The 16,020-nt window shown below is 40.5% G+C and overlaps 1 protein-coding gene across 6 annotated transcripts in view; it reads right to left on the bottom strand.

The window, feature by feature from the left end:
• Positions 1-403: 403 nt before the first annotated feature.
• Positions 404-16,020, bottom strand: part of tfdp1a (transcription factor Dp-1, a) — a 62,335-nt gene continuing 46,718 nt past the window's right edge. For 3 of the 6 annotated variants that reach the window (XM_078211833.1, XM_078211836.1, XM_078211835.1), the window contains 6 exons: positions 11,652-11,798; positions 10,961-11,029; positions 10,375-10,526; positions 9,983-10,149; positions 4,272-4,356; positions 404-3,332 (listed from right to left, as the gene is read on the bottom strand). In XM_078211833.1, coding sequence (XP_078067959.1) covers positions 3,158-3,332; positions 4,272-4,356; positions 9,983-10,149; positions 10,375-10,526; positions 10,961-11,029; positions 11,652-11,798 — 795 coding nt within the window. In that variant the 3' untranslated portion in view covers positions 404-3,157. The remainder of the gene's footprint in view (positions 3,333-4,271; positions 4,357-9,982; positions 10,150-10,374; positions 10,527-10,960; positions 11,030-11,651; positions 11,799-16,020) is intronic. The other 3 variants (XM_078211834.1, XM_078211838.1, XM_078211837.1) reach the window with 3 other exon arrangements.

Raw genomic sequence — 16,020 nt, forward strand, 5'->3', positions numbered from 1 at the left:
CTATCCTGTAACTTTCCCAGATTGTATGGCAAATAATTGTTTGCAAGGAATGAAGAATCATCCTAACACCAACTATTAAGCCAAAATGGATTGATCAGAACTAAATTAAAAAAGAGAAAGAATGATTGGGACTATAATTAAGTTGAATTTTTGTCTCACCTTCCGATTCCACTTCTCTTCCTCACCCCAGGCAGTAAAATTCACACAAAACTACACAATGATATCGGAGGGCAAGGAAGATACCCAAACACTGACAATCATTGACGTCCACAACCACACCAATAGGCAACTAATTTCTTTCTGGCCATTGTTCAAAATTCATGACAAATGAAAAAACAAGAGTTATTAGCAAGTTATACACAAGTGCTAAAACCTCAAAAAAAATAGCATTTTTCACCCAAAGTCAAATATAAGATTACATTTTTATTTCAAGCTTATAAATTTTAATGATAGTCGTGAAACTAAAAACAACATCCTCGCAAGTAACAATGTAGACAGAATTATATGGTTGAATTACAGATATTGAACTGCAGCATTGAGAAATCAGGTTTTGTCTCAACATTTACAATCTTTCCCCCAACTCTCATTTTACAACCAAAAAAGTCTTTAGGATAGGAAAAGATTATCTGTAACTACATTGTTCGTAATGTGGAAGAAAGATGTTGCGTCACTGAAGCACACTATTGCAACAAAATATACACCTTCGGGAATTCATAAATTTTTAAATACTGTATTTTTAATATTGCAGATTGCTTTGCTCCAGGTGTTTTTGTTTAGAGACTTGTCAGTCTTAAATAATTTCTATTCCAGTTATTGCCTTCTCTTTATACTCAAGATGGTCTACAAATAGACCTAGTGTTTATAGAAAATTCTGTGAACAAGTTTCTGAAAATGTACAAAGTTCCTCAAAAAGTTGCTTCAGGAAACTTCCTTAAAATCAATTTAAGAATCACGATACAGACTTAGTTTATTAGGTTACTATGGGGCCACAGTTCCTATGCTTTATTCGATCCAAATGCTCAAATTCAAAACCTGGGAGACACACATACACACACACACTAGCTTAAGTTTCACTTCAAGTTTGAATCTTCAGCTATTTGATCTTACTGGAAAATATTTTTAAATGCACTGTTTTGGAGGTGGAAGAATTTCACCTTCTTGTTAAATTATGACTAGCGAATTGTGAAGTGCATTTTGTATTGCTCCAAATAATCAATGAAGTAAACATGAAAAGAAAGACAACTGAACACCATGAAAAAAGAAACCATGGAGGACAAAACTGCTGTACTCAGTATATATTTTCAGGAGAGAAAAATCTGATGGGCAAGAAAAGTGTTTTGAATAACAAAACTATACATGAAACACTTTTGCTTGTAATCAACAGGGCAAAAGCAATACTTCTGAGGGATTCTTCACAACTTGATTCTATTTTCTTTACTCTCATTGTATTTAAATATACCTAATAAACCTGGGTCCAATACAAACGCCCCTTAATCTTTCCAATTGACTTTTATGAAGCACTGTAACCAGGAAATACAGCCATTCTAGGTTGCAGACTTTCCATAACCAACATTCAAATCATTAACAGGAAGCATGCTTCCACCAGGAAGACAGGAAATGCCTGCTATTCACAATTGAACTCTTCAGTTCCAGGAAACAATCCAGCAAACCACTTCTTCACTGATAAAAATAGACCAACTATACAGCACAAAATGGGCAGTGGGAAGTCCATCAGTTTAGGAAGTCAGCTGTAGTCAAGCTAAACGAGACATGCGTCAGATTTTTGTCCTATACCAATGTCCCACGAGAAGGATGCAAAGTTGTTCTTTTTCTGCTTGCAATCTATTAATAAGAAACGCACTTGTACAAGTGTTTTGCATGATCCCCATTTACCCTGCTGCGCACCTCACCTCCAACCTTCCAACAGCATGTAGCACAAGATCTGGAATTAGCCACACTGAGAAAAGTGATGCAAACACCCAAATTGGATTGGTGGATCAGAAAGCCAGGTGCACCGAAAACACAATTGTTGCTGCACTACGAAAGCAATTTCACTCCAAAACAGATCTGTACAGGTAGTAATCCCAGAAATACCACAGTGTAAATATTAAGCTTCTAGCTTAGTTGCAGAAAACCAAACATTTGTATACACACTGCAAAAAAAGGTTCTTAAATTCTATGGGTCATCCAAGAGAGTCTTTTCAATTAAGAATGTGTTTAATAAAAACTGTTGATTCCACAACAGGCTTTGTTCAGCATTTATTTGTAGGTGGTTACAAAGATAAGATGGGTAAAAAGATCTGCATCTGTTCAGTGAATACACCACTATACTCGTGTTTGAAAAGGTGAAATCAAGCTTTAAGAAGTACTTCATACATTACTGCTGCTCCAGAAACATACTAAATAGAACTATGTGGCACACTGTGTATTTGACCCAGTACCAGAAATTCTACTAAACCAATCACAGGATTGCCTTTTACAAAGTTTCCTGGCAACAGCAAAAAGCTTTTACATGACGTATAACACTTCAAACATCTTTTTCCGCACTAGCATATTTTTTTAATAAACGCTTTCTCCTTAATTATCCCAACTATTTATTCAAAACAACTTCTCCAAGTTGAGGAGATAGAACAAATCACTGACCCATCCATGACCACTTTCAATGCCTTTTGGTGATCCAACAGGAGGTGAACTTGTAGCAGGGGAGGTAACCAACTCCATTTCTTCCTCCCCTGAAATGGGGCTTTTGAGTAAGGTGCTACACCAGCTCAGCTGAGAATAGCAAAACTACAACATGTAAACATCAGTACCAGGCAGTGAAGCCAAAGATGTTACTGTGATAGCGCCCCAAGATATAATTGAACAACCAGTAGCTTTTATAGCTGCACTTGGTGCAGTTAGAAAACTCATTGTAGGTCCTCAACGGAGAAGCAAAAACTCCTTTAAAATTTCAACTGTTGCTCCTAAATTCAGAAAAGTATCTCAACAATTCTGTATTAAATGTTTTTTATGCTTAAATTAGAAGAGAATAGAATTAAGTTAAACCCCTCACAAGTCAAAATAACAATTCTTAAAGTCTCTCTGTCAGAGACAATTCTTTTCAGAGATGCCACTTTAAGCAACAGAAAATAGGAAGAAATGCAGAATGATCATTAATTCATTCATACTCTTCTTCGTCATCATCATCATCGTCATCTTCAATATAGGACGTAGGGGTCTCCATTCTGGGATCGGAATAGTGTGTACCATTGAAACTTCCTTGTGCTTGACTGGTCACTAAGGCCACTTCGGTATCAGTTGGTAAGGCTACTTCGTCACTTGCACCAAATGCTCTGAAAGTAAAATAATTTATTGAAGAGGATCAAAAAAAGAAATCTGAGGCGGAAGGGAAAATGCAAGAGAAATGAAAAGAAAGAAACAGAGGTGAGAGGGAACAAAGGACAGAGAGAGGAAGGGATAAAATAAAAATGGTAGTAAATAAGAGAAGGACTGGTCTGAATGCAGATGAATTCAACTATATTAATAGCGGACTTTTTTCAAAGCAAAAGGCTTCTGTTCTAGTTCACTCAGTCAAATCAAATGTTTTGATTTTTAAACTATTAGAAGCATTTTCATTCAAATGCTTGTAGAAAACAAACTGAAGATATAACATGAGAAAACAGAAGTCTTGGTACAGACAAATCTGATTAAAAGGCAAGTCAACTAGTGAAATTTTAAGACCGTCAAAGCCATGGTTTGAGGATGATATCAAATGAAGAGTGGCACAGTGATTAGCACTGCTGCCTCAACGCCAGGGACCCGGGTTTGATTCCTGGCTTGGGTCACTGTCTATGGCATTTGCGTGTTCTCCCCGTGTCTGCAAGGGTTTCCTCCGGGTGCTCCGGTTTCCTCCCACAGTCCAAAGATGTGCAGGGGGGTTGGGTGGATTGGCCATGCTAAATTGCCTCAGTGTCAGGGGGACTAGCTAGGGTAAATGCATGGGGTTATGGAGATAGGGCCTGGATGGGATTGTGGTCGGTGCAGACTCGATGGGCCGAATGGCCTCCTTCTGCACTGTAGGATTCTATGATTCTGTGAAGAACCAGAGATACAAACTGCCAAATTGAACAGCCTTGTATGGGAAATGGTTTCTTAAAATCTTCATTAGATTGTTGCTTCAAAGCTACAAAGGCTGCTTCAATATTGAGAGCAGAATAATGAAATGAAACCACCCAGCTGTGGTAAATCAGGTGTGAAAATTAAAGGTGAAGAAGGAGCTCCTGCAGACTTACCTATTGGACTGGAAGCTTGATGAAGATGTGGATGCTGCTACTGAACTTGGGCCTGAGTTAACATTTTGTACTCCTTTCGCCATTTCTGTATAACAAGGAAAATTAGTACTTATTTAACATTCCCAAAAATACTATGTTAGACTTTCAATTTAGCTGGATTTGGCATCAGGGATTTCGAAGTGGGTATGATGAAAGTTTGATTTCAAGTAGACTTGAATTTTTGTTGAATCTAAGGAATTCTAGAACCTTTGCAGCCACCTCTTTTAAAACACTAAAATGTAGATAATCAGGTTGAGAGTTGCTAACTTTTAGACCCATTAAATTCTTCAGTACTCATTCTTTACAATACCAATTTCTCCAAGTTCCTCCGTCTCACTAGACCATTGGTTCTCCACCATTTCCAGAAATGTTTTTCTATCTTCTAGCATGAAGACATATTCAAAGTTTCCATTTAATTATGTTTCTTTCTTTATTCCCCATTATAATTTCCCCGAGTCTCTGCCTCCAAGGTATCCATGCTTGTTTTCATTCATCTCCTCCCCCTTTAAATACATTTAGAAGCTTTTACTTGTTAGCAATAAACATGCTAACTTTACCCTCATATTGCATCTTCCTTTCCAAATTGGGGCGGTGCGGTGGCAGTGGTTAGTACTGCTGCCTCACCGCACCAGGGACCCGGGTTTAATTCCAGCCTTGGGTGACTGTGTGGAGTTTGCACATTCTCCCAGTATCTGTGTGGGTTTCTGCCGGTGCTCCGGTTTCCCCCCTCACTCCAAAGATGTGCAGGTTAGGTTGACTGGCCACAGTAAATTGCTCCTTATCATCCGGGGGACTAGCAGGGCAAATATGTGGGGTTACGCGGATAGAGTCTGGGTGGAATTGTGGTTGGTGCAGGAGGCCAAATGGCCTCCTACTGTAATGTGAGGATTCTATGAAATCAATTTATTGGCTATGTTCTGCAAAATTCTAATATCCCTTCATTTTTCAGGTCAATGGCTAAAGGAGTCAAATTGGAGAGGGGACCATTAAAATTGGCCTCCACCACCACTACCACTCAAGCAGTGGATTCCAGATCATAACCACTTGTTTTCCTGTTTTTATTGGGAATCATTCATATCAGTGAACCTGCCCCCAATGGGAACAATATCTGCTCTGGACCCCTCATTTTCAACACGTCTATTAAATCTCCTGTTAATCTACTGTTCTCTAAAGAGATCAGCCCCAGCTTCCCCAAGCTACTTACATAACTGAAGTCCCTCAGCCCTAGAACCAGTCTCAAATTCTTCCGATTCTCCCGAGTGCGCGATTTTGCAAATGGGTCAGAATTTTCCCATTGAGGTCAAACCAGCATTTTATCTCATCGTGGTTTCCTTGCTCTTGTACCCTATGCTTCTATAATATTTATAAAGCCCAGGATTCCCTATGTCTTTTAACCATTTTCTCAACCTGCCCTACAACCTTCAATGATTTGCGTATATATCCCCAGGTCTCTTGGGTTCTGCACTTTGGATAGAATTTTCAAAACTCATCCATGGGATTTGAGCATCACTGCTATGGCCAGCATTTATTGCGCATCCCTAGTTGCCCTCGAGAAGGTGGTGGTGGTGAGTCATCTTGAACCACTGTCATTCATACTGCTGTTAGGGAGAAAATTCCAGGATTTTGACCCAGCAGTGGTACAGTTCAAAGTTAGGATGGTTTGAGACATGGAGGAGAAATTACAGGTGGTGGTGTCGCCATGCCTCTGCTGCCCTTGTTCTTCAAGGCAGTAGGGGTCAAAGGTTTTGAAAGCGCCGAAGGAACCTTGGCAAGTTGTTGGGGTGCATCTTGTAGCTAGTACACATTGCTGCTGGTGGAGGGAGTGCAAGGTTAAGATGGTGAAGCTGTGCCAATCAAGCGAGCTGTTTTGTCATGTTTTGGAGTTGCTTCAGGTTGTGTAATAGCCTACCTAATTCACTAATGTTTTTCAGGAAAGGAAATATGCCATCCTACCAAGTCTGTCTACATGGCTCCAGATCCACATCAATGTACATAGAATCTTACACAGTGCAGAAGGCCATTCGGCCTATCGAGTCTGCACTGACCACAATCCCATCCAGGCCCTATCCCTATGCATTTACCCTAGCTAGTCCCCCTGACACCAAGGGGCAATTTAGCATGGCCAATCCACCTAACCTGCACATTCTTGGACTGTGGGAGGAAACCAGAGCAGACAGAGAATATTCAAACTCCAGGCAGTGACCCAAGCCGGGAATCAAACCCAGGTCCCTGGCGCTGTGAGGCAGCAGTGCTAACCACTGTGCCACCATGCCGCCACTATGTGGTTGACTCTTAACCACCCTCTGAGCAAAACCGTTACAATAAAAATATATTTTACGTATGGCTCTCCTCATTCTTTAGACCAAAAAATGTATGACTTCACTTGTGTACTTGTCATCTGTCACATGCTTATCCATTCCACCATCCTATGTCCTCTTGAAATCCATCAACAGCAGTTCACAGAACTTCTAAGTTTAGTGTAATTTATAAAATTCAGAAATTATGCCCTGCACACCCACGTCTGGATCATTTATATGTATCAAGTAAAGCAGTGGTTTGCGGATTGATTGTTGGGGAACCTTCCTCCAGTCTACAAAACAATCTTTCACCACTACTGTTTCCTGTTATTTAGTCAATTTCTCAACATGTTGCTATTGCCCCTTTTATTTTGCTGGCAAGTCTGTTATTTCATAAATATTACACCCTTTTCACATCTTTAAGACTTGGACATCGCTCAGTGACCAGAATTGTACACAGTACTTCACCTATAACCTGATTTGATGTTCTGTTCAGACTTGCTCATCTCCTGAGATTTGCCTCCAATCTTCCCAACATCTCTGACAAAAGAGCTCCAAGAGACAAATCAAAAACTTGCACAGGACTTTCCTCAAAGCAGTAAAATTGAAATTGTGTCAAGATAGGCAACCATTCCACTGGCAAAATAGCAAATCTCATGGAACGATAGCCTTTATAGGTTGAAATTCCACACTGGTAACTCCAGATTAGTTAAACATGCTTAAGCTTGTCATATGGCTGCGCCAACCAACCATTGAGTTAGACCACAAAGGAACATGAAATCCTGGAGCACTGGGCAAACCATTTGACATCAAGATCTCTCTGTGAAAGGACATATAAAGCCCGAGTGTGGCTAAACATGAGAAAGTTAAGTGCTGTTGAGAGAAGGTGAAGTCGATACATCAAGTGGAAAATGGGTATTGCAAAGCAGTCATTGGGAGATTCCACCATTGACTTTGTTCAGCATTATGAAACACAAGGCGAACATCTTGTACTGTTCGACGAGCAGGCATTCTCTGCAGCAAGGAAGAGGACGAGAACGGTTGCTTATCCAGGCATTGAAGAAGCTCTGCAAAGGTGATTCAAGGCAGCCTGAGCAAATGTTCCCACCTCCTGTCCAATCCTGCAGGAAAGGGGAGTCACCCTGGCAAAGAAGCTGGGCCACATGGAGTTCACCTACAGTAATGGATGATTGTATTGATTGAAGAAAAGGTATGGCATAGTCGTCTTGTGTGGTAAGCAGTGAGGGTGCAGCTGTCATGGCAGGAACAGACGATTGGTTTTGAAATGGTCTCACTCACATTTTGAATAATGCAGATGAAACCATCTTTTGTCAGACTGCTCTATAATGTTAAAAGATGAAACGTGCAGCAGCAACTGATCTCTCAGATTATGGAGGCCATCGATAAGGAGTACAATCCAACTGTTCTAGAGGCCATGTTCAGAGTGAAGAAAGCACGGAAGATGGAGACAGAAGCCACAAATGCCCACTGCTTCCACCATGCTTGGTTCAAACAGGTTATGGCTTTACAAATTGTGGGCAGTATGGTGGCACAATGAATGGCATGGTGGCACAGTGGGTAACATTGCTGCCTCTCAGTGCCAGGGACCTAGGTTCGATTCCTGGCTTGGGTTACTGTCTGTGTGGAGTCTGCACGTTCTCCCCATGTCTGCATGGGTTTCCTCCAGGTGCTCTGGTTTCCTCCCACAGTCTAAAGATGTGTGGGTTAGGTGGATTGGAAATGCTAAATTGCCCCTTAGTGTCGGGGGACTAGCTAGGATAAATACATGGAGTTAAGGGAATAGGGCCTGGGTGGGATTGTGGTCGGTACAGACTTGATGGGCCAAATGGCCTCCTTCTACACTGTAGGATTCTATTAAATCGCCAAGAATATGGAGGAGTTGTGAGGACAATTACCTGATTCCAAAGCACTTTTTGCTCACCTGTGGGAGGTTGGCCTGGAAATTCTAGTAGAGGTAACTATGGAAACCTACCCAGAGGTGGTCAATGCCGTTCGCTGCAGAACGGAACCGACAGGGTTGAAAGGTTATGGGGGTGAAGGCAGGAAAATGGAATGAGGAGCATATCAGCCATGATTGAATGGCAGAGCGGACTTGATGGGCCAAGTGGCCTAATTCTCCTCCTATCTCTTATGAACTTATGACAGATGATGCAATCGTAATGCAGTATGTTTGTCAAACAAGGAGCCAGATGACACTGAAGAGTCCGATGAATGCCTCTTTGCCTGTTTCCCTGCCTGCCTGTTTCCCTAGCCGATTACACAAGTGCTGTAGAGATGCTCTGGGATATTACATTGCAGCACGAAAAAACCAAAAGCATGTTTGTTTGTACTGATATGATGCAAAAACAGAAAGATGCTGGAAAATCTCAGCAGGTCTGGCAGCATCTGTGAAGAGTGAGTCGAGCCAATGTCTAGATGACTGTTCGGCAGAGCTCTGGCCCCCACCTACTAGCCTTGCCCCAACCCACAAAGGCCCCAAAAAAATGAATACTAAACTATACAGGAAAGCTTTGTGACAATCTGTGTTATATGTAGCTTTAATCACCCGAGCTATGGGTACAACAGATCTCATCATCCATGGGCTAGATTAATAAGTAGATTCCAAAACTTGATAACTACTTGGCAAGACAAGGTGCCAATGTCATTCTTTCCTTCCTGCAGTAGGCAGGGCTCTTTGCTGGCACAGGCCATTGGTAGCCAGGAGATACCCACCATGCTTGCAGACAGACCGTTAAGTGCTATATGCAAAAGTAGGATTATTTGTTTTATTACTGTTCTGACTTTTGAGTATTGGCACCCACAATATACAAGATATCAGAACCAGAGAAAAATTCCCTAAGATGAATTCAATTTCTATATAATCAAACAGTCCGATTTTACCTCCTTAATGACATTAACTGACAAGTCATTTATGTTTGCCTAAAAAAAGTCTGAGGTCACAACAACCTAAAAAAGTCTGAGGACACCTCTATAACTGTAACATTACGTTCTGCACTCTCTTGTTTCTTTCTCTATGAACGGTATGCTTTGTCTGTATAGCGCGCAAGAAACAATACTTTTCACTGTATGCTAATACGTGACAATAATAAATCAAAACAAAAAATTCAACTCACTTCTAAATAATTCATTGGAAGAAATTTGAGAAGGATGCTTGTATAAATTATACATCTTTCTTTTGACTAACTTGGAAATAGCAAAAATGCTTAATACAAATAAGCGTGCGTGGTAAAATTAGATAAATTATGCTAAGAATACATCATTCAGCACAATTTTACAACTATCTTTAATATACCAAAATCAAACATATGATGGACAGACCCCATGTATAAATTACAACCTGCCGCCCCATTTTACCTATTACATATGGTTCCAACACGTGGGGTATGAGGCTCTTAGCCATCTTCAACTCATCAGCAGAACAGCCACCAGACTCCAATCCAAAAGCCATTCGCATTCTCTTAAGAATTTCAATATCATCGTGGATTTCAAATGTATTATCAAAGTTAAAAAAATATTCGAACCTGTGAATAAAGAAGTGAAAATGTTGAACTTTCCACTTTTGGGAAACCCAAGAAAACCTGCTCCCAGTCTGCACTGGTAAGGCTCATTGGGAGTTGAAGCTCCCGGCCTCCAAGCTCAACACCAAAGTAAACTTGGGTTTTCAAAACATCTTCATACAACATATTTGATTAAAAAAAGCCAAGTTTGAACTTCATACACAACATAGTCAGATTTGCCATACTTACTTATCAGGAGAGATGCTGCAGTCTATGATTGTTTTTTTGCTGGTGTTGACTAAAATGAAGGGCAGCTGGATGGCAGTATTGGGAGAAGGAACCCTGCCAGATTGTTGTTCTACAAGGCGATTTCGCTGAACCAGATTCTTAAAGGCAATTTGCTATAAAATATAAATTGCTTGTAATTTAAACTCAGTTATGTACTTAATTAATTTTATGTACATTTACTTGCCCCTTTCTTTCTCAAAAACATTCAGCCATACAAGCCTTTCAGCAAAGGATAAGCACAGGCCAAGACTCCTATTTCTTCCTCAAATAGCACCACAGGATTTTCGGCATCTATCTAGGACCTTCTAACTCAGATGGAGGAGTGCTACCACTGAGCCAAATCAGACATCTTTCAAGAAGACCTCTGACATAACGTGGAATCTCCTGGACAATTCTTATAGAACTAATGTTATTCAAAAATATCACAATAAAGATGTAAGCTTGGTAAACCTTGAAAAAGACACTCCTTGGGGTGAGAATAAATTTAACCATTACATGGCAGTAATGTAAACTGCACAATGCTGCACATTTTGTAGCTTTATTTTACCTGCAGCAGCAACTCCTTAAGCTGTGACTGTTTCTGTTTAATTGTTTCCATTTTCTTCCGTTTCTCCATCTATTCACGGAAAAATTAAAAAGGTCCATCACTTGCTGTAGACTACAGACAACTTACACTTACATAGGACTTATAACATAGTAAAATGTTTCAAGGAGCATCACTAGAATGTTATCAAATAACATTTGACACAGATATTAGGGCAGGTAGAGAGACTAAAGTGGTACGTATTACCACTTTGCATGGAAATACCAGTCTTTCCTCAAGCCAAATTGGGATCTAAAGGATACCAGGGCAACAAAACAGTGACCTGGGACCCCCCAGTTGGCTTTCAGTCAGACAGAATGGAGACAAGCAGTGCTGGCAGCTGGGAGACTGAGCAAAGGAAATCAAAAAAGTGGATTTCTAGTGGCAACAGAAGAAACACACAGCAGTTTGAAAATGTAACTGAATTATGGAAAATAATTCAGCGTGCATCAATTCCCGTTCCAGTTAATCATGAAGGCCCACCTTTTCAACCTTGGGTCTCACTTGAAGTGTGCTGAGCTTTAGGTTAAAGCACCATTAGTCAGCTCTCTCTCTCTCACACACAAAGAGAGGAGCAGCCTCTGGTCATCTGGGATTATGGTGACTTTACCTTTTTACTACGCTTTATGGAGACAAAAGATCACTGTGCTCTTACCTCCAGATTTTGGCACTCTTGAGCTGAGTTTGTGGGAAGTCCTATCCACTTGATTTCCTTCTTCTCTTTGGAGATTATATTCATTGCCATGAGCACATTCAAGGCATCATATACACGACGTCTTATATTCTTTTGATCGTATCCCTGCTGTGCATTAGAGTTTGCATAATATCACTATATACAACCTTAATTTGCTCCAAAGTAAAAGTATTGAGACATATCATTCAGTGAAAGCCACATTGCACATACAATTGTGTCATCTACCATGGTTACACATGCACTCGTCAGGAAAGGTTTTTTTAGCCAAGCAAAGGTTACACACTTCTGCAAATGAGAGGAACTGCTCAAGTCTTGATTTAACAGTTTGCAAATTGGTTATCTGGCCACTCTCAGCAGCAGAACAGAGTAGCAGGAAGGGGCCAACTACAAACTAGGTACAGTTTACAGCTGTCCAAAACCTGACAGTTTAAGGCAGAAACAGATACTCTTTCTTTGCCTCTGGAGCACTGGATTATTTCAACAAAATGCTCTCACCAAAAATCAAATATGACAAGGAAAAAAGTTCTCAAAAACCCAGAGTATTTATTGTTAGCATAGCAGTGGCGCTCCTGGATTGGTAAACCAGAGTCTGGATTAACACTCTGAAGAACCAAGCTCAAATCCCATCAATTGGTGGAATTTAAATCTGATTAAATAAATCAGAATAAAAAGCTAGCATTAGCAATGGTGCCCAAACTACCAGATTGTTGGAATAACCCATCTGGTTCACTGATGTCCCTCGGAGAAAATTTGCCCTACCATTATCCAGTCTAGTTTACATATGATTTCATACTATACAAGAAATAGAAGCACCAGTAGGCCTATGGCCCACTGAACTCCTTTCAGTTAATAAGATCGTGGCTGATTTCACTGCACATTAACTTCACTTGCCTGCATGCTCCTCATAACCCTTGGCTCCCTTGTAAATCAAAAACCTGCCTGACTCATTCTTGAATATATTCAATGACTCAAGCTCCATTGCTCTCTGACCAATGACCCTCAAGTGAGGACATTCTGCCTCATCTCCTTAAATGGGACATGCCTTATTTTTTAAACTTTGGCCCTTAGTTCTAGATTCCTGCACAAGGGAAAACTTCCTCTCAGCATGCATTCTGGTAAGTCTCCTCAGGATCGTTAATTATAATCTCATGTTTCTACAAGGTAATCTCATTTTTCTAAACTCCAATGTGTATATCACTAACTTGCTCAACCTACCCTGTAAGATACCCCTTTCATCCTTGGAATTAGTCTCGTGAACCTTCTCTGAACCGCTTCCAATGAAAGTATATCCCTCCTTAAGACCTGGCAAGGCACTTCGTTGTATCAATTGCAAGTACTTTGGGTGCACCATTTGGACCTCACCAGTTCAAGATGACAGCTCACCATCTTTGCAAGAGCTATTAGAAATGGACAACTTCCCACAGGATCAAAAATTTTTTTTCCAAGGCCCCAAAGTGATTCTAAAATGATTACTAAGTATTTCCAACACAGGTCGCTTTGTCCCACCACCCAAGCTGAATTTCCCCACCCTTGCCCAGGAAGACTGAAGCCAAAAGTGAGATCAACACTATCACATGCTGAATTCAAACATGGAAATTTCCTGGTCTGTTTGGCTTAGCATCACATATTATAATTAATCAATAAATACCCAGTCACCTTGTTCCCATTCACCTCAGTCAATCTGAGGAACGTCCACTGTTGGCATCCTCTCCCAAAAAAGTAATTATACGAAGTAGTGAGAAATTCAATTCCAAAAATTGTCAGGGAACATTTAAGAACCTATTCTGGAAGGCTGAAGGTATTGATGTACAAGATAAATGGTCTCTTTTCATAGGTTAAGGCAATGTTAATGACCAATTATCATTTTGCTGCAACAGTATTTTTACACTCGTCACAGAGTAATAAAGTCATAAAAGAGTGTTTAAAAATCCAGAAAATCTTTCTCCTTCATAAATCAAAGGTTGCATAATACTATTTTACACTTAACTCCCAAGGAAATAAAGGTATTCTTCAATTTGCTTCATAAGAGAGTTAGATGATTTGTTAGGCAGAAAACAGGGATAATGGGTATGTATTCAAATTGAAAACAAATTATCCGCAGTCTCACTGGGTGCTAGAGCATAAATTGTTCACTTTTTAATAATTACTTTGATACCAGTAGGTAAGTGTACACTTTGGTCTAAACTTCTACAAACAGATGGGGATCCATTTCCAGCTGGGTTCCTTTTGCTGGAAAATGATCATCTTACTTAGGACTGAGATGAGGAGAAATTATTTCAAAGGGCTGCAAATCTTTGGAATTTTCAACCCTACAGAGTTGTAGCTGCCCCATTGTTGAATATATTCAATATCGGGATAAACAGATTTTTGGTATCTCAGGGAGTCAAGGGATTAGGAAACAAGCAGGTAAGTGGAGTTAAAATCCAAGATCAGCCACAATGGGTTACATGGTCTTCTCCTGCTGCCATTTCATGTGTTTATCATAATAAGAGAGCCAAGACTGAACAGATTGGTGGCATTGCAAGTAGCGTTGACCAGAGCATTAAATTACAGATACATTGATTATAGAGTGGGCAAAATTGTAGAGGTTGAATTTAAAGAAGAAAGTCACCCATTTTGGACACAAAATAGACAGATCAAAATAGTTGTTGTTTACAAAAACGTAGGAAACATGGTGGTCCAGAGACTTAATGGTCCATGTAAACACATCTCTAAAATGTTGCGCAGCTACAAAAAAACCCCAGGATTGTTGGAGTGTTTGCCTTTAAATTTTGAGTGTTGGAACTTAAAAGGAAGAATGTTTTGCTACCACAACACAAAGCCTCAGAAACAGAAACTAGGAGGAGTAGGCTATTCGGCCTTTTGAGCCTGCTCTGCTATTCATTTTGATCATCGAATTCAATATCCTGATTCCCCCCTCCCCCCATATCCCTTGAGCCTCAAGAGATATATCTAATTTCTTCTTGAAATCAGACAATGTTTTGGCCTCAACTACATTCTGTGGTAGTGAATTCCACACATTCACCACCCTCTGGGTGAAGAAATTTCTCACCTCAGTTCTAAAAGGTTTACTCCTTATTCTCAAACTATGACCCCTACTTCTGGATTCCCCCACCATTGGGAACATTCTTTCTGCATCTACCCTTTCTAATCCTGTTAGAATTTTATAAATTTCTATGAGATTTCCCCCCTCACTCTTCTAAACGCCAGTGAACATAATCCTAACCGACTTAGTCTATGACAGACCTGCCATCCCAGGAATCAGCCTGGTAAACCTTCGCTGTGCTCCCTCTATAACAAGGACATCCTTTCTCAGATAAGGACACCAAAACTGCTCACAATACTCCAGGTGTGGCCTCATCACCACACTATATAATTGCAGCAAAACATCCCTATGCTCAAATCTTCTCGCTATGAAGTCCAACATACCATTTGCCTGCTGTACCTGCGCGCTTACTTTCTGCAACTGATGGTCTCGTTGAGTATCCACTTGTCTCAATTTACACCCATTCAAGTAATGATCTGTCTTCCTATTATTGCTCCTAAAGTGGATAACCTCACATTTATCCACATTATACTGCATGTCATGCAGATGCCCACACACAGTCTGTCCAAATCACACCGAAACATCTCTGCATCCTCCCCATACCAAATTGTCATTACCGAAGAAAATGGTTAAGAATGTGCACCTTAATTGTGTTTCCTTCAATTACACACCTAATTTAGCAAGAAGACAATTAAATTTAGTTTTATCCACAATGAAGCAAACTTTTGATCACCCTATCTGATGGGCTCAGGTCAGTTTGTGTTCTAATGTCACTTAGTTATGAGGAGAGATTGGGTAAACTGGGGTTGTTCTCCCTGGAAAGACAGAGGATGAGGGGAGACTTAATAGAGGTGTATAAAATTATGAAAGGCACAGATAGAGTGAATGGTGGGAAGCTTTTCCCCAGGTCGGTGGTGACGTTCATGAGGGGTCATAGGTTCAAGGTGAAGGGGGAGGGGGGGAGGTTTAACACAGATATCAGAAGGACATATTTTACACAGAGGGTGGTGGGGGCCTGGAATGCGCTGCCAGGCAAGGTGGTGGAGGCGGACACACTGGGAACGTTTAAGACTTATCTAGATAGCCACATGAACGGAGTGGGAATGGAGGGATACAAAAGAATGGTCTAGTTTGGACCAGGGAGCGGCACGGGCTTGGAGGGCCGAAGGGCCTGTTCCTGTGCTGTATTGTTCTTTGTTCAAGGAGAAATGCCAAACTGGATTTGTATTCACCAGAATTTAGAAGCGGATTTGATTGTCTTTTGTTTAGAATTTTGATTGGAAT

The sequence above is a fragment of the Mustelus asterias genome, chromosome 4 (assembly GCF_964213995.1).
Source record: "Mustelus asterias chromosome 4, sMusAst1.hap1.1, whole genome shotgun sequence".
Taxonomy (NCBI): Eukaryota; Metazoa; Chordata; class Chondrichthyes; order Carcharhiniformes; family Triakidae; genus Mustelus; species Mustelus asterias.